At 45.5% G+C, this 27,813-nt stretch overlaps 2 protein-coding genes across 7 annotated transcripts in view; one reads left to right on the top strand and one right to left on the bottom strand.

The window, feature by feature from the left end:
* The window catches only part of GNG12 (G protein subunit gamma 12), a 119,035-nt gene extending 108,282 nt beyond the window's left edge, over window positions 1-10,753 (top strand). For 5 of the 6 annotated variants that reach the window (XM_032494550.1, XM_032494549.1, XM_032494548.1 and 2 more), the window contains exons 3-4: window positions 4,944-5,062; window positions 6,794-10,753. In XM_032494550.1, coding sequence (XP_032350441.1) covers window positions 4,970-5,062; window positions 6,794-6,919 — 219 coding nt within the window. In that variant the 5' untranslated portion in view covers window positions 4,944-4,969 and the 3' untranslated portion in view covers window positions 6,920-10,753. Of the gene's footprint in view, window positions 1-1,007; window positions 1,020-4,554; window positions 4,560-4,943; window positions 5,063-6,793 lie in introns of those variants that run through there. The other variant, XM_032494553.1, reaches the window with a different exon arrangement.
* A 13,455-nt stretch (window positions 10,754-24,208) lies between these two features.
* GADD45A (growth arrest and DNA damage inducible alpha) lies at window positions 24,209-27,341 on the bottom strand. Its single transcript, XM_032494546.1, is given in 5 exon segments — window positions 24,209-24,894; window positions 25,983-26,220; window positions 26,466-26,521; window positions 26,523-26,568; window positions 27,056-27,341. Coding segments are annotated over 5 exon segments (498 nt in total). The 5' UTR covers window positions 27,100-27,341; the 3' UTR covers window positions 24,209-24,780.
* Window positions 27,342-27,813: the final 472 nt, after the last annotated feature.

Raw genomic sequence — 27,813 nt, 5'->3', positions numbered from 1 at the left:
GCATGCTCATTTTATCTGATGCTCCCAACAGCCCTTTGAGATGGAGAAGTATTATTATCCCCATTTTTCCCATGAGAAAATTGAGGCCTAGCCAGGTTGCACGTCCTGTGCAGGGCCCCAGAGGTGGGAAGGGGCAGGGGCAGGCCTGAGCCCAAGTGCCCTGGCCTAATCCTCGAGCAGCTCCCAGCGGCTCAATAGCCAACGAACCGCAGAAAGGCGGTGCCACGAGTTCAAATAGGGGGCCCGGCAGGTGCACCGCTACTCAGATCCAGCCCACTTTTGTAAGATTTTCTTATTTTTTCAGACATTTTTCTTTCTTTTAAAGTGAAATATTTCCATTTTTCAATTGGCAATCAAAGTTCACACACACACACACACACTCTCTCTCTCTCTCTGTCTTTCTCTCTCTCTCTCACTTTCTCTCTCACACTATGGAGTTAACCTTGTGTGGGGCCCAACCAAATACATCCATAGCCTGGATTCAGCCTGCAGGCTCTGATAGAAAGTAGTAAGTGTTCATGAGCATAGAAAAACTATTCTTGGGAGCCTGACTCTCCCCTCCCTGCACTCCTTCAAGGCCCTACTAGGAGACATTGCTATGGATCACATTACCTTGAAACTCTTTGCTGTCTGAATTTTTCCCGTTTCCCCTTGAATGCGTGGTTTTCCTCTCATTGAGCCCAGGGGCCCAGCCCTTTCTAAACATCTGTGTGCCCGGGGGGGCATTACTGCCGGTGCTCCTGTCCGTCCTCCCAGCAAGCCTATGAGAGAGATCGCTGGCCCCCCTCCCAGAGGAAGGGCAGGCAGAGAGAGCTGGAGGAGGACATTGAGAGTCGAGGGCAGGATCAGAGGATAAGTGGACAGCTGCTGTCTTTTTTTGCGGCCTGCTCTTTTATGACACCTACAAGGGGTGTGTTTGCTCAGTGTTGGCTTCACTCCAGTGATGCAGGTACTGGCCAGGCCATTGATGACTTGTGATTCAGATCCTGGGCCTTCTTGATGCCTTCCTCCCAGAGTCTGTTCTGTGACACACTTTCTATCCCCAGCCTCCCCTCCCTGCTTCAGGCCCCTCTAGAAAAAGATTAACATGCTCACATTTCCCTAAGGCAACATCTTGTTCCTAGGAATTTCTGGGAAGCTGAGAATTCAGATGAACAACAGCATTAAAACCAATGCAAAGTATTTGAATAGCTAAATATTAAATAGGTTTATTCAAATCTCTCAGCCACATATGAAAATGAAAAACAGGCTGTAGAAGCAATAGCCAGAGTTTTATAAACCTGGGGATCTGCACAAGCAGGCACTGCCCTGGCCCTGGCCCCTTCTGGGTGGGACAGAGCCCTGGAGACCCGGGATGTCCAGATGTTGACCTCAGGCCTTGCCTAGTAGCTGCAGCAAGAACATTCTTTCTTAGCTTGTAGACATGAGAGGGAAGACCTGTCCTTCAGGGCACTAGACAGACAAATAGATACCTTCTACACCAGAAGGAGTGTTGCACAAACATGAAGCCATCAGCAAGGCCACAACTCCAGGTCATGGAGAGTCAGGGTCACTCTTGCTTGAGAACCACATTGTGGACTGTTTGGTGATGCTCTGAGTGTTTGTGAATCAGATTCGTCGGCATTGCATCCTTTCCTTGATACAGTAGGAAGTGTGGCTTCTGGGGTGGAGAGGCTTACAAGCTGGTTCAAGGCTGTGAGCTGGATCAACTTGGAGCAAGTTTTTGCAATTTTAGTTGCCTTGTCTATAAAACAAGGATGAAAGAGCAACATACATTTTAGGATGAGAGTAGGGCTTCACGGACAGACGTGGGCAAAAGCACTTGTGCGCTCTAAGGCTCCCTCCAAATGTCAGGTGGTGTTTGTCTTGGAAGATATTCTTGGAGTAAGAATAAAGCAAGCTCTTTATCCCACTCGTAGCACAAACAAACATCCAGACATCCCTGCCATTGAGGGAAGACCAAAGAAAACCCTCTGAAGGTGCAGAGATGCTCAGAGATATTTGTGCCCCAGCCTCTCGGTCTGGTTCTGCCGCAGCCCAGCTGCTGAGATGCAGAGCAGCTGCCAGCGGGGAGGGAGTCCTCAGCGAGACCTCCAGCTCCTGTAAACACTGCCCACCACTCAGGCATCCAACAGCCATGACCCTGCTGGTGTACACGAGAGGCAGCTCAGCCGACTGAGTTCCTCGAAGAAGCTCCTTAAGTTAAAACAATTTTGATTCAACTTCTCCGTAGGAAGTGCGTTATAATAAGAAACGATGTTCCCTTCCAGTGGTGCAGTGTGCAACTTTTTCTAGAGGAATCCCCAGTGCAAGGGAGCAGGAAGCTATCTGAGGCACAGGGGAGAAGGCTCTATGTGAGGCAGATCAGAACACAGATGCCAGAATAGGAGAAGCTGTAAGAAGCCCTAAGCTGGCCGGTGTGAACTGTGAATCGTTGTTTATAATCGTGACTATAATACAGTCAGGAAGTAAGTGCTTCATGCACTAGATGCAGAGTTTCTCGCCAATTTTAGGGGAACCTACCGGAGCACTTTAAAAAGAAAGGCTGACTGTGGACTCTTTGCTTCTGGCCAAGTGGGTGGGAGGCATGGCTGACCCAGGCCTCCTACGTGTGTGAAATGTTCTGCAGTTACAGGAAAACTTGCTCAGGCCTTGGAAACTTTTTTGCCCTGGAGGTTGAGAAGAAGAAGAGAATGCTTGGCGTTATTTTCCTGCAAAGAGAACATTTAGAAAGTCCTGAGGGTGCAGCCTGGAAACCACAGGCCGCTTGGAAAGGGTGTCACATTCGCCTTCTGGAGGCAGGGAGCCAGTCCTGGGAACTGGCGCCAGCTGGCTGGGGAGCCCCGGTTAACGTGCTCCGGGGAACAAAGTGAGGACCAGCAAGCCCTGAATCAGGGAGCTTCACTCTGTTCACAGAGGGGTTGCCTGCTGCTCAAGACCCTTGCCTGGGAGCACAGAAGGGGGCTGGGCCGCTGAAGCTACTAGGAGGAGACCCTAGGCCCCTCTTTTGGGTGGGGCAGGATGATGGAGGAATCTGAGGAAGAGGCAGCGAGTCAGGAAGTGTGTTGTAACCAGGTCGCCCAATGCCTCAGACAAGGCAAGGCCACCGTGCCCTGCCAGAGACACCTCCTCCCAGTTTCCTGCACTGCAAGTGCTCCCTTTTTCTAAGGAACTCCTCAGTTGGCTGTCAGTAGCTTTCCATTCTGACCTGACACGAGTGCAGCAGAACTGCCCAGGGCCCATGCCTGTAGCCCACCTTGGAGGCCCGCTCGCCGCGGGGAGAGACAGGCACACAGGGAATCCACTCACTGGGCTGGGTGCGACCCCTGAGGACAAACAGAACAGCAGCTGCGCTATATGGAGTGCCTTGGTCCTGTGCTAAACACCACATGTGCATCAGGGGATCAAATCCTCAAAACCAGTAGCATCCCCATATTACACATGAGAAGACATGGGCTCCTGGAGCTTAAGCAACCTGCCCGGTTTCACCCAGCTGGTAAGTGGCAAGGTCCAAACCAGCAACAGGAAGCTTGCTGACTAGGCTGGATTTCAAAGTTTTGCACACAGTTAAAAGCAGTTTTATGTGTCCCTTGATCCAAAGCTACCTCTGACCTCAGAGGTTACAGCCCTCCCCACGTCCCTGAACGCGGCCATCGGGAACATTCTGAGTGCGGTGGAACTCGGGTGGACACCGTCGGAGCCTGGGGGTTGCTGTTTTCTGCAGGCTTGCCTGGTGGAAGCCTTCATGGCAGACTTGCTCTGTGCCGCTGCGGCCCTCTGGAAGGTTGAGTCAGCCGGGGTTTGCTGCCGGCGCCACGGTGCCCTCAGACTTTGCTGAGCCCAGGCATAGCACCAGGGAGGCACACCTACTGTCCACCTGCTCTGAGTCATAAAACTGCCACACTGCTGGCAGGCCTGCCAGCTCTGCGATTCCTTCCGGTGCCACCTTGCCGAGAGAGAGCTGAGCCGAAGATGGCAGGGCACCAGGCTGTGCTTCTCCCCAGCCCTTCCCCTTGAACTCTGCCGTCGGACAACCAGACTAGTCGAAGCTCAAGGTCCAGAATATTTTCTTGGCTTTTCACCAGGTGGCTGGGGAGAGAGAGGCAGAGGGCAGCCTCAAATCCAAAGGCTCAGGCCCCAGGGGAGAGTCAGGCCACAAACATGTGGTGGGGGTGTGGGAGGAGCAGACACCATGGCCACCAGGAGGAGGCCAGAGAGAGGTCACAGGGGCAGGGACACGGATGAGGTTTTATTGCCTATTTCAGGCTTTTCAGCTATATTCCATTTGACATTTGTTGTAGATCATCTGTCACTGAGAGTCTTTCAGCCGAAAGGTTCCCACTTTTTCTTGACTAAAGACTTATCTGCCTGTTTAACTTACGTTCTCCAAACGATTGCAGATCTCGATAGCACCTAAAAAGGCTCCCTTTGTGCAGAGTTCTCCGGAAGCACTCTCTCTGGCTGTTCTCTGTCACCAGGACTTGCGTCAGTGTAAGCACTGGGTAAGAGAGCCAAGCGAAGTGAGATCAGCCCTTCTACTAACATCCAGGGCAGTAGTGGTGCCCTGCACGTGGAGCGTGGCCTCTGGCTGCCCGTGCCCACCTTTGCTGGAGGCCTCGTACCTACCACAGATGTTGGTGTGTATTTGTTTCCCCTTAGAAAATCCAAGGAAAGGCTGCTTGGTGCTGGATGTGGGGCGCCTGGATTTAACTACTAGTACCGGGTTTCTGCAGACGAAAGATTCATGATGGTGCCCAGAGAACTCCGAGCTTAGACACCTAGGCCGTCACTCCAGTTGCTGAGGGGCTTCGTAGTAACCGCCTCCGGGAGGCGGGGGTGACGGCCGCACTTGCCTCCTTTCCCCCCAGTAACACAGAGCATTGTGAGTGATTCAACAACTTAAAGACGACTGTTCTTCACCTTTAAAATAAATTCTTTTTCAGACTTCAAGTAGGAACCATAACTGAAGATGTCAAGCAAAACCGCCAGCACCAACAATATCGCCCAGGCCAGGAGAACCGTGCAGCAGTTAAGGATGGAGGCCTCCATTGAAAGAATAAAGGTAAGAGGCCTTGACCGGATCAGGCGTGTTTTCTGGCCTGTTCTGTCTGCTCTCCCAGGGCGAGACCACATTTCTGAGAAGGTGGTGCCCTTTAATTCAGCCAAGTGCCAGGATTCCCACTACCACCACCCCCGCCCCGACCCCCGGCAAGCTGGGAGCCTCTGAATCTTCTTTCATTTCTACCTAGTGCGGGCCTCACATCAAAAGCACTGGTGAGCTAGTGTCTGAGTTAGCCTCTCTGCTTGGACAGAAAACCTGAAACCCGTGACAGGATTTCCTGAGGACTTGCCTGCCCTGAATGCACACGGTCAAGGCCTGTGCTCGCTGTGTGCGCCAGCGGGACAGGGGTTCCAGGTGGACGTTATAAACAGCCTCGTCATCCCTTGGGAATGTAGTAAGAGTTCTAGAGCTATCGGTGCAGCCGAGGTAGCCTTGCATAACATGTCAGCCGTCGGGTGTCCTTTTTAGGAGAAGGCAGTTTTTTCAGCGTGTGTGGACTTTAATGACCACATTCTGCACCCGGGGTGAGTCACGCCAGCCTTGGTTGAGACCTGGAAGAAACCAGGAGGCATGTGTTGGGTCACCTGACTTTGAAGTTGTCTCTCCCCAAATCCCGAGAGAGGGCTAGGCTGTAAGTGCCCTGGAATGTTGTGAGTCATCCCGTATCCTAGATACTGAAGTGGTCACCTGAGAAATTCCTATGGGCCTGGAGACAGTCACCTGTCTTCCAAACAGGAGGCTGCCTGTGCTGTCTCTGACAGGGCTCTGCTGCCCTGTGCCCCTGTCCTGAGGACATTGATCTGATCGTTCTGAGGGCTCTCCCCGCGAGACTTCTGAACAGGGTGTGGCACTGCCATTCTTAACTCGCGCCAGAGGAAGGTACTGCACCTCCCCATGCTAGTTTTGTCCTTTTTATTTCCCCAAGCCCAACTTTTAACAGTCAGTCTTGAAGCTCTCCTAGAATTTGGCTCCATTCTTTCAGAGTTCTGGCTCCAAGCCCATTATTCAGCTCTTTAACTCAGTTCTGCATTCTCATCAATTTTTTATTGAAGAGGAAGTAAGATACAACCTTCCCTTGAATTACAGACACTTTTCTTCTTCCTCTCCTGCCCCTGCAACTTTTTATTTTGAGACATTTCAAACCTACGGAAGAGTTGTGGCAACCAACACCCGTATGCTCTTTCCCAGGATTCACCAATTGTTAGCATTGTGCCACATTTGCTTTCCCTTTTTCTGTTTAAAGAAAAATTATGTGAGTTTTGTGTATCTAAACTACTTGAAAGTTACTTGCAGGCATCGTGACTCTTCACCCCTTGTACTGTGCCGTCTCCTAAGTCCAGGAGCCTTCTTCTACGTAAGCACAGCACAGCCACTGCGTTCGGGATCAGCTGCTATTATTATCTGACACAAAGCCCAGTTTTGAGTACAGAACGGCCCTTACTTCAGGTGGGATGGTTTGCTGACGATCAGATTCCGGCTACATGTTTCGGCAGGAATACCAGTTGGCTGGTGGTGCGTCTGCCGCACTCACCCTCGGAAACACCTGATATCAGTCTGATCGCTTGGTTAAGGAAGACCTTAGCTGCCAGACTTCTCCATTTAAAAGCACTTTTTCCTTTTTTTAAGTTACAAGTAATCTGGTAGCTACCCAGTGGGGTAGCACTCAATGTCTTTAAAGTTTGTAAATGAAGTATTTTTTTCTTTGTTTGCTTTGGTTTGTCCACCTGCCAGGTTTCAAAGGCATCAGCAGACCTCATGTCCTACTGCGAGGAGCATGCCAGGAGTGACCCTCTGCTGATGGGGATACCAACTTCAGAAAACCCTTTCAAGGATAAAAAAACCTGTATCATCTTATAGAGGAGCAGTGAGGCGGTTCCTCCCCTGTTCTCACAAAGCAAAGTATGAGCAGCTCCTTGAAAAGATTGACCCTTCAGCTTATTTGGTAACCACTGCTAATAACTAAAACGCTCTTAACTTGGAATCATGGACTCTGAAGTCTTTATTTTCCAAGTTGTCCTCTCTCTAAAATACCCTTTACTAAATTAATACAGAATAACAATCTTGTTTTTCCATTCAGGTTACTGCTGAAGGAAAGTTGGTCTGGCCTTTTAAAAAAAAAACACAATTAGATACTTTTAAATGTATGAGTGATCCAGTTAAGACCTAAATTACCCAAGCACTCATCTAGATTAAAAATGTCAAGAATAACTTAAGTCCTAAAAACCTTTCTATCATAGTGTGTTCTTAATAGGGTTGTGCCAATCTGTACAGTATACATGGGCGAGGAGTGTTTTGTGTATATATATATATGTGTGTTTGTATATACACATCTCAAAGCTTGTTTCCTTAGTAAAATGTCTCTCTCTCCATAGCATCAGTTCCTCAACTCCAGAAGTTATACCTTTATCTTGAGCTGTGTGTAGGCAGAGTTAAACCCTTTTCTTGTAGTTACTGTACAAAAAGTAAAGAACACCCTAAAGTTTGTATTCATCGTGATTGAGTAATGAAGTCCTCTCTCTCCTTTTGAAATCTTGCTGACCTCTTAGGCTACAATAAACTGTGCCAATTAACATTTAGAAACTGAACTAAAAGCCCTTTGATAATAGGAGGTATTAGCTCACCAAGGGCTCTCGGGCTTCGGTGATCCTGAGTCCAGAAGCAGGGAGGAGGCCCTTGGGGATCCTCTGGGCAGCTGTGCGCCAGGGCGCCCATTCTCTGCGTCGTGGTAGACACCTCTGAAAGCTCCGCTCGAATGATGGGAACAGAGCAGAAGTGCGTGAAAACCAGCTGCTCTCCTTGGCCTCACTTTGTGGTTTAGCTCGCTTTCTCCGCCTGCCTTGTGTCTTTCCTCTGCTGCCAGAACCTCTGTCTTCAGAGGTAATGTTCCCCTCCCCAGCCCCAGGTGGGTGGAATGTGGTGGGAGAGAAACATACAAAGAACGTAAAGGTATCAAGACACTTAAGCTCTTTTCAGAGCTCTGCAGCATCAGCGTCCTCCCTACCTTGTCCACACGCCATCCGAGAGAGCCTTGGGTTCAGTGGTTCACTCCTTGGGCCCGTGGGGTCCAGCAGGGGGGTGTCAGGTACCTTGTTTTCCTCTGGGCATGAATATTGCCCTGACATAGCCTCAGAATTTCCAGTGGGGAATCCCAAAAGAAGGCATCTCCTATGGCCAGAGGGAGGGTATGTTAACTTGACCAAAAAGGAAGAGAGGGTCCATCTTTTTAAATCCTCATGTACAAGCCCAAACCATACACCAGGCCTTTGATATTTTAATTCCTCTTTAGTTCATTAGAAATAACTACTAATGAAGGATTAAAAACTTATTCTCAAAAAGGATTCAACCCCAAGAAGGAATTATTTGCAACGGTTTTTCCTTGTTCCATACACTCCCGCCCTACAGTACAAGCTCCCTTTAAAATCTAACGGGGCTTCGAGTATTATGCTGATTGTGGGTGAATAAATGCAGTACTGTCCTTAAAGTGCTCAAATATATTCAGTATTTCTCCAAGTCACCTATCCTCTCAGCATTGTGAAATGGCCTCCCTCTTCCAAGACCGTGTAGGAATCATGCCACTGCCCTTAACCTACTGTCACCTACTGCTTGGTTCTGCAATATGCCCAGTTTCCGAGTAAATTACAGGCACTTGTTGGAGAGAGAGGTTTTTCCTTGCAAAAGGTGAAATTTGAAATGTACATTAAGATAACTTTACATTTAATGCATCACTTAATGAGACATTCTTTTTAATAAGTATATTTTTCTACTGATAGTTTCAGAACACTAATCTTACCTTCACTCTCATTTTTACCATGTTTCTTTAAATATTTATAATGCAGCTTGTTATAAAATATTTTCATGAAATTACTTTTATTATCCTGTTAATGTACACATTTTTGGTAGCAAACATAGTTTATTCTTTAGTACTAAAACATGATCTTTTACCTAACAGAAAACAAGTATGTTTTGCTATATATTTGTTAATATGCTTATAGTGGTAAGGAAAGGACTTGAGGTCCCAGGAGATTTCATTTTCATTTTTGCTGGCCAGATCCTGTAACGGCTGTGCCTATGAACATCATGTAACTTCCTAACTGGGTATAGGGCATGCTAAAGAAAAGTGAAATCAAATCCTTTGATCCTGGATCCAAGGAGGGAAATAATTGTAGCTAAATGTTGACTTACTTATAATGAGACGTCTATGTGAGAAAAATATAATATATGTATACATATATATGATATGCGGAAGTCACTTTTATTTATCAGGCTTCATTCTACTTGTGAAGCCTCTGTTTAACTGTCCTGCAGCAGCTGGTTTAGGATAATGATGGACAAATGCCCAGTGTGTTATTTTCTCCAACCACCACTATGCTGACACAATCCCTGATGTACATGCAGCTTCTTGGCTTCATATCTATGAAGCTATTTACGTATGTTCACTATACTTCGCCTTTAACCCTGCTTCTGCTAACAGTGATCTCTTTTTCCATTCTTATATCTTCATTAGTTCATCATAAATCTGTCCAATTGAGGCCTCAGGACCATGGCAAGATATGCTAGATAGAATTTCCTGACTCCAAAGTATTTTACAGAAACTTTTTTTTTAAATAGAGAAAAACACTTTCTATACCAGGTGGTTCACAAGCTGTAGGTTGTAGCTACTTTTTTTCTAAAAAGGATTAGGTTTTTAACACTTCTTCCCCCTATTAAAATGAAAAGTGCCATACTTACCCTTTAAAGGAAAGACCTGATTTGCTTTCTATTTGGACTATTTTTCTACTTTACTAATCTTTAAACTATCAGGAAAAAAATTACACCACTGATTTAGTAATTTTGAGCCATAGGTTAGTTTAGATAGTGGAAGATGTGCCAAACTTTCCCTTCAGATGCCTTCTTTTCAACCAACGTGCAACTAAGTGTCATCTGAGTGATCACTCTGAATTTTGATTTAAGATCTATATAGGCCCAAGAAGTGAACCACAGTACACGTCAGTCCTTTCTCCATAAATGTAACACCAGCGTGTGTTATGAATTGTACTGACTTCTTTTATGGTAGATCTGTTAATAGGAAAAAATGCATTAAGTCAAATAGAACTATCTGTATGTTAAAATAAAGTATGTACGTAGAGTTGGGTGGCCTGGATCGTTGTCTAGACAGTCCTGTGCCCCTGTGCCATGTGACTGAACGAGGCAGTGCGTCTCCCTGGGCTCAATTTCACCATCTGTAAAACAACAGGCTTTAGGGAGATAATGGCTGAGATCCTTCCTGTCCGTCCAACTGCCCACCCCTCTACTGGTCCTGCCAACATGTTGGTGCTATAAGCTGCTTCAAGTCTGAAATTGGTTTGTCTATTGTGTACGCTCATTTAATAGCTTATGAAAGGCCTTTTTGTTACACGGCTTTTTTTTCTAGTTTTATGGACTTGATTACTGTAATAATGTCTTGTTTGTAGCCATGTAACTATAAACATATATTCTCTTGATGTCTCAGTAAATTTGCATTTGCGATATAGTTGATGGGATTGTTGTTTTATAACGTTCTTTGGCTACTCGTCTGTCCCGCATCTTATTAACCTAAACATTGTGATCATTGTTTGGAAATCTGTTCTGTGGAAAGAATAAAAAACATTTGCTTCACAGCTAACGTGTCCACAGATTTTGAAAAGTTTCATTAAAGCACCGTTGCTCTCTTTACTGGGTCAGTGCCTCATTGTGTCTTCCTACCCATATTTTGCTCAAAAATTAATAGAAGACCAATTCTCTTCTCCTTTTCCTTCCTTCATTCAGTTACCATTTCTGAGCACCTGCTGAGAACCAGATGTGGAACCCAGGCTCTCATGACACGCAGATGACTAAGGCTCACACCAGCCTGTGAGAAGCTCACAGTCTAGAGCACGGAGGGTGGGAATGACTGATACATAAACTAAGAATGAAAGCCCCATGTGCAGAGTGCCTGAACGCAACTGCACACGCAGTGCCGTGAGAGCCCAGGGGGAGAAGGGCTGCCTCCACTTGAGCAAAGTCTGAGGAAGCTTCCGAGGAAGGCAGGGTTTGAGCTAGGTCTTGAGAGAAGAAACCCTGTATGCAGTGGAATGAAGTCTTGGGAGGGCGTGATATGAGGAAGAGAAAAGTGAGCTCAAAGCCTAGCGTGCAGAGCATCTCCCATACCATGTATTTACCCTGCAGGCAAGAGGAAGGCCGTGGAAGTTGTTAAGCAGGAGTGATGTAATGATTCACGATGTGTGGAAGGCTGTTTCACATCCACGGCCGTGACCATGGAAACAGATAACAAAGGGAAGGGTCATTAGACTTGATGACTCATATTCACCAAGTGTTTGCTAACAGTACCCTGCCTCCTGCCCTGTCCCTTCCTCCGGGGCTGGGATTCCCACCAAGATGAAGGGAGGATGATGTCATCCACAGGGTTGGGAGGAGGGGGGAAGGCAGCCAACGAGGGCCTCGTTAGGGACTGGGCAAGCTGCAGAGGTGGCCCCTGCCTCTGAGAACCAGCAGTCACACGCTACAGAGAGTAGGGGCAAAGGGTGCCACCAACCCTTTCTGGGAAGGGACTAAAGAACTTAGACACTTTGGTCATGAAAAAATAGCAACTGACAAGCACTTTCTTTGGTTCAAACCAAATTACCCGAAAAAGAAGTTCCTGTGACTCTCAGTGGAAGACAGTTGCATTGGGAGTGGCAGGTGGGACTGGGTAGGGATAAGGGGAGAGAGGATAATGAGGCTGAAAAGGGTAGACTAAGTAAGATGCAATGGTACACAACCTTAACGTTATAAACAGAGAACTCAAACCTACTGGTAATGGTGGGAGCTCAGTGTGGAAACGCCCATCGTACGGCAGCCCAGCTCCCCTGGGCACGCACTGTGGTCAGCTCATTGGCAAGTGGTTGGTTACACATAGACATATTGACATTCACATAAGCCTTACTTGGGTCTAGGTAGACAGTCTTTTGAGCATTTCTCCCTCCCTCCCTATGCCTGACTTCACAAACTCTGGGCTTGCGGCTCTGACTGCAGAACCTGCCCCACCGTCAGCTCTGGCCACCTTTGCACAACTTGGCATGACTACTGCCTTTAGCAATAGTTTCTTTTCAGAGCATGACCCTGCTTGCTATGCTCCCCTTTGCCACTGTGAGCAAACCTTTGCCTTCAGATGAGCTCTTCTGTTGCCCCAGTTACTGTCTCCTTATCTGAGTCAATCACATCTATTAAAGGCTATTTCACTGTAGGCCAGCCTTGGGCAAACATGTACAGCTGCTCTCAAGAACCCTCACCTCAACTACCAATTTTTTAAGAAACCAGTATTTCCTCTGCACTGGAAGAACATGGAGTCCAGATAAATTCATCCTGAAATGTTAATGACAACGTAGTAGTCTGTAGAAGACCACTGGTACTGTGAGATAGAACTATGGGGAGAGCAATGCTTAGCCCAAAGGAGAATTTAATAATAAAGTTTTAGGTGTATTCAGACTTATTTTGACATGTGAAACATTTTTAGACCCTAGAAATCCTCCTAGATCATCTATTCAATTATGAAAGCAAGTAGTTGGAATGGTTGAGATATATAATGGTAAGATCTTGAACTTGGAAGTTAAGAAACCTGCAGCTGAGACAGCCATGTGCAAGTTGCTACTTCTGGTCTCTAGATCTAATCACGCCCCCATCTTTATACACACACACACTCCTTAATAATAGAAGTAGAAGCTCCATCCACAAAAAGAACTTAAATCTGGTCCTGACGTAGGACACGAACCATGTGACATCATAAGGACCCAGTGCATCCAAAAGTTGACATGTTAGGGGCAGGCCTAAAGCAGTCACTCGCTGAACAAGTTGTGATATAAAGTTTCCTTCTAAAATAGATTTAAATAAAAAGTAAGCCAATTTATATCTTCAAAAATGTGCATGTGGAATAATACAGCTTGTACCTGGTTATGGCAAGAATCGCAAAGAAGCCTTACAGTGTATCAGAAGTCTAGCACCCCTTTGGAGAACTGCACTTCAAGAATCATCCACATTCAACAGGTTGTTCCTACTTTTAATGCTGAAATATTTTCCCACAACCAATGCATCAAAACTGCTTTGTTCTAAATAAACCCCTTTAGATCTAAGATCTATGAAGTACATTTCAATATGGGTCATACAATATCTGTCGATATTTACAGGCATTCATGTGGGGCTCTGGGGAAAGGAAGGACCCAACCTTGACAACAGGCTGGGCACTCTGTGTGTATCCTCCCACTGAAGCCTCACAACTCTGGAAAGTAGACTTTATTTAACTCATTCCTGCAGATGAGGAACTGAGGCTCAGAGAAGTCAAGCAGGCTATGCAGGGTCCTACAGCTGAAAAGTGTAGACCCTAATTCCATACACCTAGGTCAGCTGGACTCTGCAGCCCGTGGTCTGTATTCATATTTGTAGCATGGTTTGAATCGATATGGGTAGGAGGGAGAAACAAAATAACTTTTGGAATTTTTAAATTAATCAAATAAGAAACAGAACTACCATACAACCCAGCAATTCCACTCCTACATATGTATCTGAAAAAAACAAAAACACTAATTCGAAAAGATGCTCACACCTTAGTGTTCATAGCATTATTTACAATAGCTAAGACATAGAAGCCATTTAAGTGTTCATAAACAGATGAATGGCTAGAGAAGATGTGGTATACATACACACACTGGAATACTACTCAATCATTAAAAAGAATGAAAGTTTGCCATTTGCAACAACATGGATAGACTTGGAGGGTATTATGCTAAATGAAATAAGTCAGACAGAGAAAGACAAATACTATATGATATCACTTGTATGTGGAATCTAAAAAACAAAACAAATCAGAGAATATAACACAAAAGAAATACACAGATGTAGAGCACAAACTAGGGGCCACCAGTGGAGTGTGGGGAGGGGATTAAGAGGCACAAACTGTACTAAAAATGTACTAAAATAAATAAGCTACAAGGATCTATTGTACAGCACAAGGAATACAGCCAATATTTTATAATAACTGTAAATGGAGTATAACCTTTAAAAATTGTGGGTCACTATGTTGTATACCTGAAACATATTGTATGTCAACACAGTAACAAAATTTTTTTTGAATTAAAAAAATTTAAATAAAATTAATCAAAGTCAAGTCAGCAAATTAGTTCCTTAGTAATCAGGAGTGTAATGACCTTAAAGAAGAACAAACAATACTAGACTCCCCATGGCCGGGTACTATTCTCAGCATCTTGCGTCTATTAATCCATTTAATTCTCACAACAATCCCATGAGGTCGCTACTATTATTATCCCTACTTTACACATGAGGTAATGGAAGTTTAGAGAGACCCAAAAAGTACATTTGACATGCTCTTTTTTTTTTTTAAATGCAGTTTTCCATGAGTTGTCAGTATGAAGTAAGAGAAAGCACATGTCTTGGAATCAGGAAATGTAGGTTCTAGCTGAACTGCCACTAATTTGCTGTGCAACCTTAGGACTTGCATTACTTCTGGTCCTGTTTCCAGAAAAAAAAAAAAAAGGATCTATTTTTAAAGAAGGATTTAGGCTAGGTAATTGTTAAGATTTCTTCTAGCTCTAAGTTTTACACAAATTTTGGAGAGGAGAGCAATTCACTTTTGGTTGCTTTTTTGCAACTTTGTCCCCAGTTATTTTACATTTTCCTCCTTCAATTGAAAATGAGGAGGGAAAGAAGCAAACTCTAGTATGGGGTCATAGAAGGGTATGTGGGTTTGCTGTGTGTAATTATAGATATTTAAAAGGTATTTAAAGAATCACTTCCTGATATTTCAGCTACTGACTCATCATCAGGACTGGAAAAAATATTTAAGGAAAAATGAATTGTAGAAAGGTATTTTGTATATAAGCAACTAATAGAATTAAGTAAGTAAAGTTCTTCAACAAAATACCAACAATATCTCATAAGTTCATAAAATATAACTTCAAAAAGAAAACCAGATCACTCAAACATTAAATGTGAATAATAGCATTTGGTTTTTAGAAGCAGGACAAAGAGGAATTCATTCATTTGTTGAGCTCCTACTAGGAGTGTAGTAGTTGCTACTAGCACGGTGCTAAGTATGTCTTAGGATAAACCCAGAAAAGACTAGGATCTCCCGATAGTGAGGGTGGGGTTTTGGGGGTGGGCACTAGGGGGTAGAGAAACAATAAATTTACTGTGCCATGTAGTAAATGCTATTATAAAAAGTCGCCCTGCCTGAATGAGTCAGAAAAGATTTCACAGGGGAGGCAATATATCAGTTGGGCTTTGAAGGATGAGTAGGAGTTAGTGAAGAATAGGGAAAGGATATTCTTGGCAGCAAAAACAGTATGTACAAATGCTAGGTTCTGAAGAAGTCTGGGGTATCAGGTAACAGATCTCTGCGTGGGGAGTAAGAGAAGGAAAATGTTGATGAGGCTGTGAAGGAAGTTTGAGTTAAGTCATCAAAGGCTAAGGGTTTTTACTGATTATATAGGCAGAGGGTGGTGGGAGTTGGTAGAATTGTTTAAGCAGGGTCCTGACATGACAAGCCTTGTTTTCTTAAAGATAATTAGAATGTACAAGGAGGATAAACTTGGAGAGAAACTGGCAGAGGTGTTTCTAACCTCTGATGAGCCCCCAGCAGAATTTCACAATTCTTTCATTAGTCCTTATTCATCTCCTCCATTCCAAACTTTTATCACCCTTCTCAAACCCTATTTATCTCCCTCCCACCAAGCAAATAATTCTGCCTTCCCCATCAAAAAAAAAAATGTAGGGGTCAGTCATTCGGCCTGAATTCTTAAAACGTCCTACCTTCCCACATCCAAATGTCCCCATCACACGCATCCAAATAATTCCCATCAGGCTCACGGGTGAGAAGCAACCGTGGGTTAAAGGCCACGTCCTCCAGCTATTCCCGAAGCCCCTTATCCTCTTCTTTCCTTCTTTATCAAAATGTTTCCAGAAGGTCGTCCACCTTCCCCGTCTTCTCTTCCCCACCTCCCAGCTTCTCAACTGACTGCAACGTAGTCTTACTTCCACCAGGATAACGAAACTGACTTTGCCCAGTAAAACAGCCAAGTGAACTCTTAATTTCCAAATTCAATGGAAACTTTCGGTCTCAGGGACTCATCTAACAGCGGGAATTATTCTCCACTGTTAACTCACCCTCTGCCCCACCAGCTTCTGTGACATCAGACTCCTATTTCCCCTCTGTTTCCTCTTCCTCTGTCTGCCTTCTGAAATCCCACCCTTAGTCCCAGGTTTCTATTCCCCGCCCACTGCTGCTCTTCTCCCCTCACCATTCTTCCTGGAGAGCTCACCCACTCTCACAGTTATTATACGCCGAGGATTCCCAAAACAGAGCATCCGGACCAACTATTGGGCCAAACATCCGACTTACCTCTTCTACTGGACATTTTCAGTAGATGGTCACACACAGCTTGAAATACAATGTGTCCAAGACTAAACCCAGCTCCCCTCCCGAAACTTTAATTTATAGTAGTATCATCACTAAATTTCCCCAGCTGGAAATCTGAGAGGCCTTCAAGAATTCCCCCTCATTCCTTATATCTGTGAAATCAGTCATGCCTATTTCATTTCCCAAACACTGTTCAAATCCAGCCCTGATTTTCCTCACCAACTGTAAGCTGAGACCCGAATCATCCCTTGACTGTACTACTCCATCTAGACTCCAGCCTCCGTGGTTGCCCCACCTCCCCACCCACCCCTGGTATTAGGATAACCAACCACTTCTGTTTACTTGGGACTGTCTCAGTTTTAGCCCTGAAAGTCTTGGGTCCAGGAAATCCCTCAGTCCCTCACTTCTAGTTGCAAATAAAACTAAAGCCCTATTTTTAGTTGAAAATGAAATTTGTTGACGCACATTACTGAAAATCCACGGGCCTCACTTCAGGTACAGCCGGCGTCAGCAGCTCTGCTTTCAGGTTTCACCTCTGCCCTTGCTCTTCAACAGACTCAGTCTGGGCAGCGGGCGGGCCGCTGCTAGCCACCCTAGACACGTCCATCCATCAGTTTGGCAGCGCCGCAAAGAGATTCTCTACGCTGGCAGAGAAGTCTCAGGAAGATCTCTGATTAGTCCGGCTGAAGTCACGTATTTATCCCCCAACCAATCACCACGGCCAGAAGGATGAGCCAGGCCTATATTTCAAACCTGTTTTTGAGGCTGGGGAGAGGGGTGCTAACAAGAGGGAAGATTCAGGGAAGGACGGAGGAGGCGGGCAGAACAGATGAGAATGATGAACAGCTATCTCTTTACATTACACTCCCCTGAAACTCCATCACACGGATCTGAGCAACTGAACGCGTCTGAGAAGAGTGAACCATAGATCACTCTTAGCCCATTTTGCTTTTCTATATAAAATCCTTGGAGCCCCCTCAGTGCTTGCAGGGCAAAGCCATGCTTCTTGAGAGGGAACACAAGGCCCTCTATGATCTGGTCTCTGTCTACCCTTTCAGCCTACCTTTCTCCACTCCCTTCCTAACACTTAATCCTCTAGCAAACACCGCAGACTAAAAGAGTCCCTCGTGCACCACATTTTTCTTCCCTGACTCGGTTAGGCCAGTAAAACCATGCTTCAGGACTTCGGTCAAGCATCGCCCTTCCCTGGAAGTCTTCCCCACCGCCACCGTCACCCTAAACACACACACACACACACACACACACACACACACACACACACACACACACACACACACACAAACACACCCCGCATGCCCAAACCTGCCCTGCCGCCACACCACCTTGAAAATTGTCAGCTTTCCATGCTAGATGTACGTACTAGAAGGCAGGTAGAAACTGCACCATAATCATCTTTCCGTAGCAAGTTCCAGCACAGTACTTGGTGCACAGCATGGGCTCAGCCATTGATTTTGAACAGAAACTGTTCTGATAATCCAACTGAGTGATAAAGGACTAAATTAAGTTAATGGAAATGGAAAGTAACATAATTTAATTGGATGGTGTCTTTCCGTATTCAGTTCTGTTGGGCTATGTAGTTTACTGGGGGACGGGGGGTTCTTTTTCACTTAAATAACCCTCTACGTTTGCAAAGATAAAACTATGTAGAATACATACATAACATACACGCACAGAAAAATTCTCATGGGAGATGTGATTATGATTAGGTTACATATATCCAGTACTTCCAAGAACTGAGTCAAGTGCTTTCTACGCATTGTCTTCTTTATTCCCCAGGGGAGGTGGGGACAATAATACAAGCCTTGTTTCTTTTCCCATTTTCTAGGAGAAATAATTGAGGCTGGGAGAAGTTACACTAACCTTCCCAAATTCTAGATGGGATCCAAGACCCAAGACGCAGGTCTTTCTGGCTATAAAAGCCCACTGTCTTAACTGCTGTACTCTTTTGCTTGCTCTTTTGTCAGCTCTATCCATAACAGTTTCACGAAGAAACAAAATGAAATCAGAAGGCTCTTCTCCAGGTGAACCATTTCTCGCAGAGTGATTATTTTGATGATTGTAATGTGATTACAATGCGGTGATGTAATCAGGTGTTAAGCGGTGATACTAGGAGTTTGCTGCTTTTCTGCATAAGTTCTCAGACACTTAATTGTAGAAAAGACAATAGCAGAAGAGCACCCAGGGGCACAAAAATCATTTTTCCCTGTGATGAACTTCTAAAATGAAAGAGAACAATTCTTAGAATTCTCTGGTTTTTTTTTTTTTTTTTTTTTTTTTTTTTGTCTCCTTTAGTTTTCCTGAGGCTCTGTCCCACTTAGTAGTTAAGTAAAAGATTAGATCCAATTAGTTTCATCCTCCCCCGGGCTAACCTCTGCTGCCTGATTGGCCTCCTTGAGAGGCTGAGTTTACTGTAGAATTCTGATTCTCCCCTTACTCGCCATGCAGCTTTGGAGGCGTGAGTCTCTTGCCCTCTCTGAGTCTCAAGCACATTAGCAAGAAATCAAATGGATTGTTAGAAGCCAGAAAGTGCTAATAAGAAAACTAGAAACTCCAGTCGCCTCTGGAGCGCTTACCCTGACAAGTGCCCTGCACAACAGGTGGTTTTTATCATGCTAATCAGCTTCTTCCTTGTCTTGTCCAAGAGCCCAGCACGTGACAGGTCTGTTGCTCAGGGTCAGCTCAAGGCGGGGCTAAGAGCCATCCTGTAGGTGGCCTCTCCCACCTTGTGTGGGTCTCATAACTTGTACAGTAATCACCTTAGTAAACTAGTGAATTCTAACTCTGTCAACAGGTAGCAAATTGTTCTGGTTGTACCTCTTCCCTGGGAATCCCTTCAAGATTTGCAGAGAAATGTGTATTCCTCCACTCCTGGTGGGCTGACATCAGGGAGCCTGGAAACTGATCAGGTGAAAACTGTCCTCTCTCCCTCTCTCGAGATTTGTAAAGAGTGGTTCTGCTGAGTCTCAGCTGGAAGAACTCCAAGAAAGCGCTCAGTGTTTCTCAGACTTCCCTGATAATAAGAATTGCCTGAAGTACTTGTTAAAAGAAAAAAAATACAGACTTTTCCTAGCCCCACTTAATCTGAAGCTCCTGGGAAGGGGTCTTGAAGCTGTATTTTTACAAACATCCCTAGGTCTCCATTATCATCGGAACAATGTGAGAAATTCTGATAGTGCAAGTAACTCATTTTACACAGGAAGAATCTGAGCCCCAGACTGAGAGAGATTTGTTGTTGGGGAATGAAGGGTAGACCCCACATGCCTAAAAGGATTAGGAAGGGAAGCCTGAGTCCGGCAGGCTCGAGTTCACAATAGGGAGGAGGGAGGTCTGTGGAAAACTAGAAATCCTTGTCTACAAGGAAGGAGCCTCCCCTCAGCCCCGGCCAAACACTGTCATGCAGAATGTGGGCCGCTGCTGCCACGTAGGGCAACTTTTCAAGAGACAATGGAAATCAAGGTTTTTCTAAGAAATTTCTCCATGTTTACATGTTGACAATTGATTCAAAAAAATTTCTATGAGCCACAGTTCTCGTGGCTGCCAGTTTCCAACCTCGCATTAGGACTTCATGAGCCATAATTTTCGTCTTTTCCTTGCCTCTCTCGTGGTGGTAATAGCACACTGCCTCTTTTCTCAGTTTTAACAGTTTTTTTGTTGTTGTTGTTGTTGTTTTTTAATGGAGGTACTGGGGATTGAACCCAGGACTGCAAGCATGTGCTCTACCACTGAACTATCCTCTCCCCTCCCAGCAGCTATTTTTAAATGGCTTTCTATCTCCTACCAAAAAAGGGGGCTGGTTTGCAGGGTCTTTTATGATCTGCTTCCTACCACCTTTTCCCACTTCACCACCTGTCATTGGAGAGTATGGATTCCAGGGCCTCGGTGTGCATCTCAGATTCACCACTTACTAACAGACTCTGGACAAATTTCTCTCTCTGTGTATCAGTCTCTTCACCTTCAAAATAGAGGCAATGATAGTATTTATTTCCACCGAGTGGTTGTGAGTGCTAGTAAGTTCCTGTAAAGTGCTTAGAGCTGTGCTCAGCCTGTAGCAAGCCCTGTGAGTTGCCCCGGAAGCTCGCCCCAAACATACCTCGGGTTCCTACCCTCCAGAGCTGCCGTTCTCCTCCTGGAATAAGTCCCCTTCATGTCTCCTCATCCTCTGGGTCACCCTGGATCTGGCAAACCTTCCCGGCCCCCAGGAACACGTCGGCCTTGAACGTCACACGTCATCACACGTCGCCCTGCATCGCAGGTGTCAGTCTTCTGCTCTAAATTGTGCACATCCTTAAAGGGAGAGACCTTACTTTTTCACTTTTGCAGCCCCGGGACCTAACACCATGCCAGCTACATGATAGGCTTTCCATAAATAGTGCTAAAGAAGTGAATTGCTAATCTTGATTTCCTTATTTGATGATAAACTTCTTAAGGACAAACCCTCCTTACAGGCTACATATGTGAATTCGCCGCAGCACCAAGCATTCTATTCCATATTCAATCAATTAAGTAATTTGTGCAGCTTGCAAAATACGATGCTAGCTTCTGATCAAAGAACTTACAATCTTTTTCTCCATGTCATCCCCATGTGCCCTCCAGAAATGTCTACCCTTTGGATTCCCATCGCAGTTCTCTGGGCCCTTCTTATGTTCCGGGCACTTTTTTCTTTGGATTGTATCTGTTGATGTGTGCATCTCATTGCTTCACCAGACCGTGAACTCCTCAGAGCCAGAGTATGTGTCTGAGTTTTTGTAGACTTCAATACAACCAGCATAGCCCCTTGCCCAGAGTATGCACTAAGTACTTCTTGGTGGTCTTCATGAACACAGCCTTCTCACAGAGTTTCTTATGTTTATCTAAGGACTGTTAAAAAGGAAAGAAAAAAAAAATGTTCTACTCAATTTGAGGGACACCAGCCTGGTGTTAAATCATGCCATTGAGAGTTTTATTCGTTTGAAGGAAACACACTTCCTTGCTTGCAGCCTTTCCCCGCTTATCAACGAATAAAATTTAACCCATACAGTTGAAAACTGAAGAAACAACGACTTCACAAGTGTTCCAGTAAGGCATCTCAAAACGTGCTTTGGAAATACTTCCAATTGACATATGCAAACAGCTTTTTCCTAGTAATGACCCTTTTTTGTTTGGGAAATAAAATACCTATTACAGGAAATGAAATTTTGTGGCCTTCATGAGTCCTTTCGCTACAGAAGTTTCACTTACTGAGGGCCTTGGTGAACTGTGGAAAGGAGGAGGCAGTGCTATTTTTGACACTGGGGTGAAGTTGCCAGTGGAAAAAGTAGGTATTTTCCACAAACAACACACCTCAGGTAGAGGAGGGGATTTTTGTTCCTTTTGCAACATTTCTACCTACTTGCAATAAGTAGGTTTAATGGCATTTAAAGCCACAACTGAAAGATACTAGCATCCTTTAGAGGTAGGATCTGCCCAGGTGATTGCACACTTGTTTACAATTAACTGTTTCGTGACTGGATTTTTCAGTGCCATGTTAATTTTGTGTTGTGTTCAATCAGGAAAGAATAACAACAGTTAAAATATAAAAACCAAAACAACATTGCATTCGTTGTTGAAATTTTTCCTGAAACAAAACCATCTGAGGAATGTATACTACCACTTTCTATCTCTAAACACTATGAATTTAGAATACAGATTCAAGACGCTTTCCTTCCAATATATATACCATGTTACAAGCAATGAATTTCTCTGATGCCTCAAAAATTTTGTGATTGCTGTCGCCTAAGTTTTAGTAACAGACACACCATATTGAGTACCTGCCATATGCCAGGTAGTTTGCATTCATTATTTCTAAATCATTTAGTCAACAAATATTCATTCAATACTCACTGTGCGCTGAGAAGTGTGCTAAGTACTGGACTACACTTATTGGTTCTGACCTTTCAGGAAGTTACAGTCTTGTAGGAGAGGAACAACTCTGCAAGATGGGAGATTTTATCTTTTTTGCAGATGAGGAAAAAGGAATGTGGAACTAATACTGGCTGCTCTTTCCATCAAGTCATCTTGCTCCTCTCCACTCAGCCTTCCTAGTTTAATTCTCTCATCTCTGCAGAAGGGTTTTTCATGAAGTAGTTGTGAAAAAGGATTGGAAATATTTTTTTACTTTAGTGGGAAGGTTTAAAAAAAAAATCTGTTTAAAATGCACTGCTCTCAATCTTTTGATAATGTAAGAAATGAGTATTAAATATCAGTTATGTTTTGGATTGGGCCCTGGCTTAAGTAAGATGCAACAAGTCTAAACAAGGCCTGAAAACCCACATTTCTAGCAGATGTGGAAAAACAGAAACTTAATTGCAAGATGAAGGGCTCAGCGGCCTATGTTATTCCTAAGATAGGCAGAAACTTGGAGGGCTTTTTTTGTTGTTGTTACTGTTAGCTGGTTTTTCTCTCCTGTTTCTACTTTTGCCTGATTGCCTGGAGTCATGACAAGGATGGGAGACAGGCGGCAGGGGAGCCCTGGGGGGTATGGTTTGAGAAGGAGGCAAAGAAAAAGCCTGTGGACTAAAGCTATGTTAGGCCTCACCTCAGTAGGTTTTGTTTGTTTTTTTGCTTTCTTTGGCTGTATCTTCAAGAGATTGTTGCAGTTAATTTATCAAGTGACTGTTCCAAGTAAAAATGTCTCTTCTGCTGAAGCCTTTCATTTCTTCTGCTCTTTTCTTCCATCTCTCCCATCTGATATAATTTAACCAAACCCCTTAGAACTGTAGCAGACAGCTGGAAGGCACCGGAATCTTTGGCAGGCTGCTTGTTCCCTGAACATGCCTCTGCACAGGGCACAGCCTTGGACTGTTACAGTCATTTTCTAATTGGCCTTCTTACCTACGGCCGCTTATCCCAGTAACCCGTCTTCCAGTCCCCAGTGTTATCTTCCTAGAACACTGATCACGTCACTCCCTGCGTGAAGGCCTCTGCACACTGGCCAAAGTTTACAGAAGGAAGCCCAAATGCTAAGGTGACACAGAATGCCCTTCAGTCTGGGCCTAATCCCCACCTACCTTTTCAACCTTATCTCTCCCTTATCTTTTTACACCAGAGGCACACAGAATCCCTCTTTGTCCCCTGAACAAGTTTTGGTCTTTCAGGCTGCCACACATTTTCAGAAACTACTGCTAGCAATAACCTCTTCCTGGTTTAAGATCCAAATAAAATGATCTCTCCCCAAGAACTTCACTGGTCCTACAGGTAGCTTCGGTCACTCTTTCCTCATTGCTTCCTTAACATGTTGCATATAATCTTCTTATAGCACTAATAGCACTGAAATGTAAGGATTTATTCAGGTTCATCGAGTGCAATTTCTAACACTTTTCCCTAACTCCAACTCCTTTTAAATCACCTTTGTTTTTCTGACTTTGGATGAGCAGGTAGAGCTGGTACCAGTAAAATACCTGTTAAATAATAAATTAAAAAGCAAAATTATATTAGAGCAGGGCATCGGTAAAATTTCCATTAAATAATAAATGAAAAAGCAAAATCATGCCATGTCCAGCCCAAATGTTTAAAAGTGGGAAAAATATATATGCATACATATATACACACCATTTATATAATATAGACACATGTATACTATATATATACATAATGTATATCATTTCAGGAGGGTTTTAATTTTTCCGTATTAAAAAACTCGTTCAAAATAAAGTCCAAGTAAAAAGAAACAAAAGCACACATTAAGAAATGATGCAATTATTCCATACCAGTTTATTGTAGGTATTGTGTTTCCAAAAATTTATAGCATAAATAACCTTTCATGTCACAAAATAACTTAGTACAATTTATAATAAAACTTTGAGAATTTAACATCTCATCAAAATACAATAAAATATGGTTTTAAAATAGGATTAACCCTTTCTGCTTTTCTTTGACTTGAGGGCATATGAACCAAAAATACCCACACTACTGCTGCACATTTAAACTTTAACAAAGCATATTTGGTTTATTTAAATGTAACTCAACGATCCTAAATTAATACATAGTTTTGTTTTCCTTCTTGCGTGGTTCTTTGTAATTTTTGTTCCTTTTGACTTGTGTTTCTGTCTCAACACAGCTTCCTTCTTCATTTTTACCTCTTTCCATCTGCAAAGTCATCTATCTCCGGGCTCCCAGAACACGTAGTTGAACTCACTCAGCCCCTTGACATCAGTTTCTGTAATCCTTGCATCAGTGTTGGGAGTAACTGCTTGAGTAACTACAAAGGTATTTCAAAACTTCAGTGCAATTTGGTTCAGTTATTTTCATTCAGATGCCATCACCGTTCAGGGAGATTAATCACTGGAACCCACTGATCCATGTAGCGGCTTTCCCGGCAAAAACAAATAAGTTGACTTAAGGCAGGATCCTTCCACTGTGATGAATGTGGATTCTGGGGACAAATTCAGGAAAATAAATTTACTATTTAAAAAATCAGCATTTCCTAATAATTACACCATTTTTGAGGGGAAGATGCTTGAACATTCTATTACTTTGGCTGTGTGACATGGAGACCAGTTACAACCATAAAAAAATAAAATTTATTCTAGGTAGCTGGGTTTCCTGTAAAACCAGTTAAAGGTAATTCTCTACTAAGCTACACTCTGCAAAGTATAAACACATGCAACCCACTGAGCCATATAATATGTTTGCATGTTAATATTTATTGTTTTGCATAAGAGTATTATTCACAGGCTTGTGCTACCAAACTTGTATGTGGACAGAGACCTGAGTGAAGCAACTTTGAGAAATACTTCCATGCTGTGCTACCAGGAGGTGAGAGCTGCAGAGCAGTTACCTAGAGTTGCCACCTGTTATCCTCCCAAAAGGGAGAGTAGTATTTTTCAGGAGTAACAGAATAATTAGGCTGCCACTTAACAAGATCAGTCCAAAAGGAGTGAAATCTAAAAGACAAAACGATCACTTTTACCTCTGTAAACACAAGTTATCTACCTACCAAAGGTTTTTACTGGGGGGAAAAAAGCTCCACTGAAAAAAATGCAAGATGGCGAAGAAAAAATTTCCACATCATTCTCTTAATGTATTTCTAGGGAATTAATAAGGTCTCTCTCCTACACCATTTCTATTTTTAGCTTTGACTGGCGAGAATGAAGCTGACTCCTTAATGAGGGTGAGCCAGGAATTTATTTGGCTTTATCTAATCTGCCCTGCTAAAGGAATTAGTCACGGGAGGTAGTGCAGATGTAGGTAGGGAGTAGCTGGGCTGACAATGCTGACTCACAAGGATCTCTTCCGCTTCTGGCAGCCTCCAACGTGCTTAGACATGTTCTGTACCAGAGAAAATCCTGGTGATGAAACTAGCACATCTCGGCTGAAAGTCCAGCTACTCTTTAATGGGGCAAAGGCGCCCAACTCTTGACCCCCACCCATCCCAGATCCGCAGTCAGCCGACTCTCAGCTCTTGTCGATTTCCTGCCAGGACTCTAACCCCGACCTGCCCGCAGTCCCCTTCTCCCTTACCGTCACCAGCACGCAGTGCAGGTCCGGGGGCTGCTCTGCGCCCTCGCTCGCCGCGGGGCCCGCGTCGGTCTCCAGAAGCAGGAGCTCCGCCAGCCGGCCCGGGTTGCTGACGCGCAGGATGTCGATGTCGTTCTCGCAGCAGAACGCCTGGATCAGGGTGAAGTGGATCTGCAGAGCCACGTCCCTGTCGTCGTCCTCGTCCGCCGCCAGCAGACACAGCACCACGTTATCGGGGTCGCTGAGGGCAGGGGCGGGGCTGGTGAGCCCAAAGGCCCAACTCGCCGCGTGGGCGCCCGCACCCCCGCCCCCCGGGTCCCCGGGGTCGTGCCCCAGCCCGCTCGCTGTCCCTGAGACAGGCAGCCGAGGGGCAGATGGAAAACAGCAGGAAGCGGCGCTGCAGCGCGAGGAGCGCCCCGCAAAGGCGACCTCCCCGGGCCTGGGCGGTTAGTGGAGCCGCGAGGGACACGTTGGGGTCCCACTTACACATTGAGCAGTTTGGCCGCCTCGTACACCCCGACGGTGATGGTGCGCTGACTCAGGAGCTTTGCTGAGCACTTCCTCGAGGGCATCCCCCACCTTATCCATCCTACACGCAGACAGAGCAAGGGGGTCCCGTCAGCCCGAAGCCCCTCCGAACCGTCGTCGCCCCCTCGCCCTGCACCGCGACTCTCTCTCCCGAGGGCACGCGCCACCGCGCACCTGGGCCTTCTGCAAACCCCGGGCTCGCCCAGCTGTCACTTCCATGACCTCTCGCACGTCCAGAGGCCGCGCGTCCTGTGGGAAGCCCCGAGAGTGTCACCCGCCTCCCTTTCCCGAGGGCAGGAGCCGCGAGGGTAGGAGCCGCAGGGGCAGGGATGGTTACTTCTGCCCTTTGCAAAGTCTCGGAGGGGCTCGACCAGGCACGCTCTTTCTGGCCACGCGCGCTTCTGAAGTGTCCCCGCCGAGGAAAAAAGAAGAGGTGCCCTCTGCAAACTTTTAACCGCTCGCTCCCGGGCAAACCTTGCACAGCCTGGCAGCACTGGGGTGCGCGCGGTGGGCAAGCAGAGTTCAAGAAGAGCCTCCGGCCGACCTACCTTTCGGTCTTCTGCTCTCCAGCCGAGAATTCCTCCAAAGTCATATTGCAACTGCAGGTCCCCCACAGAGAGAGAGCGGCTTGCGGGCTGCTCCTGCCACCGCGGGTACGCGGGCGCCTGCTCTCTGCACTCCCTCGCAGGCTCTTCCAGCGCCCGCTGCCGCCGCGCCGTCCGCCCCTGCCGCCCAGCTCGCTCGCCCACCGGCTCTCGGCCCCTCCCCGCTTTGCCACGGACCACAACACCGACACGGCAGCTGCCTCACAGCCACTGAAGGACAAAGGCCCGGCTCGCAGGATTTATTCTGCCACCCACCAGCCAACCACCGCCTGCCTCATTTGCATACGCACAGCCATTGGGCTATGCAAATAAGCCTGCTCCCGATAATTTGACCCGAGCTCCTGGAACCAGGCTGAAAGGAGCGGAAGGGGGAGGAGTCATGCGCAAGGCGCGCCTAGAGGGCGGGGGCAGGACGGGGGGTAGGGCGGGGCTAGAGGAGGACCGGGTTCCCAGTGGACTCTTCCTGAGGGCGGGGTGGGTAGGAGGGGAGGTCTTTGCAGTGGCGGGAGTTGAGGGGTGGGAGATGACTTCAGATAGGGTTGGAGCAGGCTGCTAAGTGTTTCTCTAGTTGGGGCTCATTTTTTAAAAATTTGTTTCATGGCTTTTGTTTTGGGGGGCTTCCATGAAAATCTATTTTCAGGATTAATGCACCCAAGTCTAGTAATTATTAGTAAGCCGGTTACATAAAAAGAGTGTGTCCA

The sequence above is a fragment of the Camelus ferus genome, chromosome 13 (assembly GCF_009834535.1).
Source record: "Camelus ferus isolate YT-003-E chromosome 13, BCGSAC_Cfer_1.0, whole genome shotgun sequence".
Taxonomy (NCBI): Eukaryota; Metazoa; Chordata; class Mammalia; order Artiodactyla; family Camelidae; genus Camelus; species Camelus ferus.
This window is presented reverse-complemented; position numbering and strand designations above follow the sequence as displayed.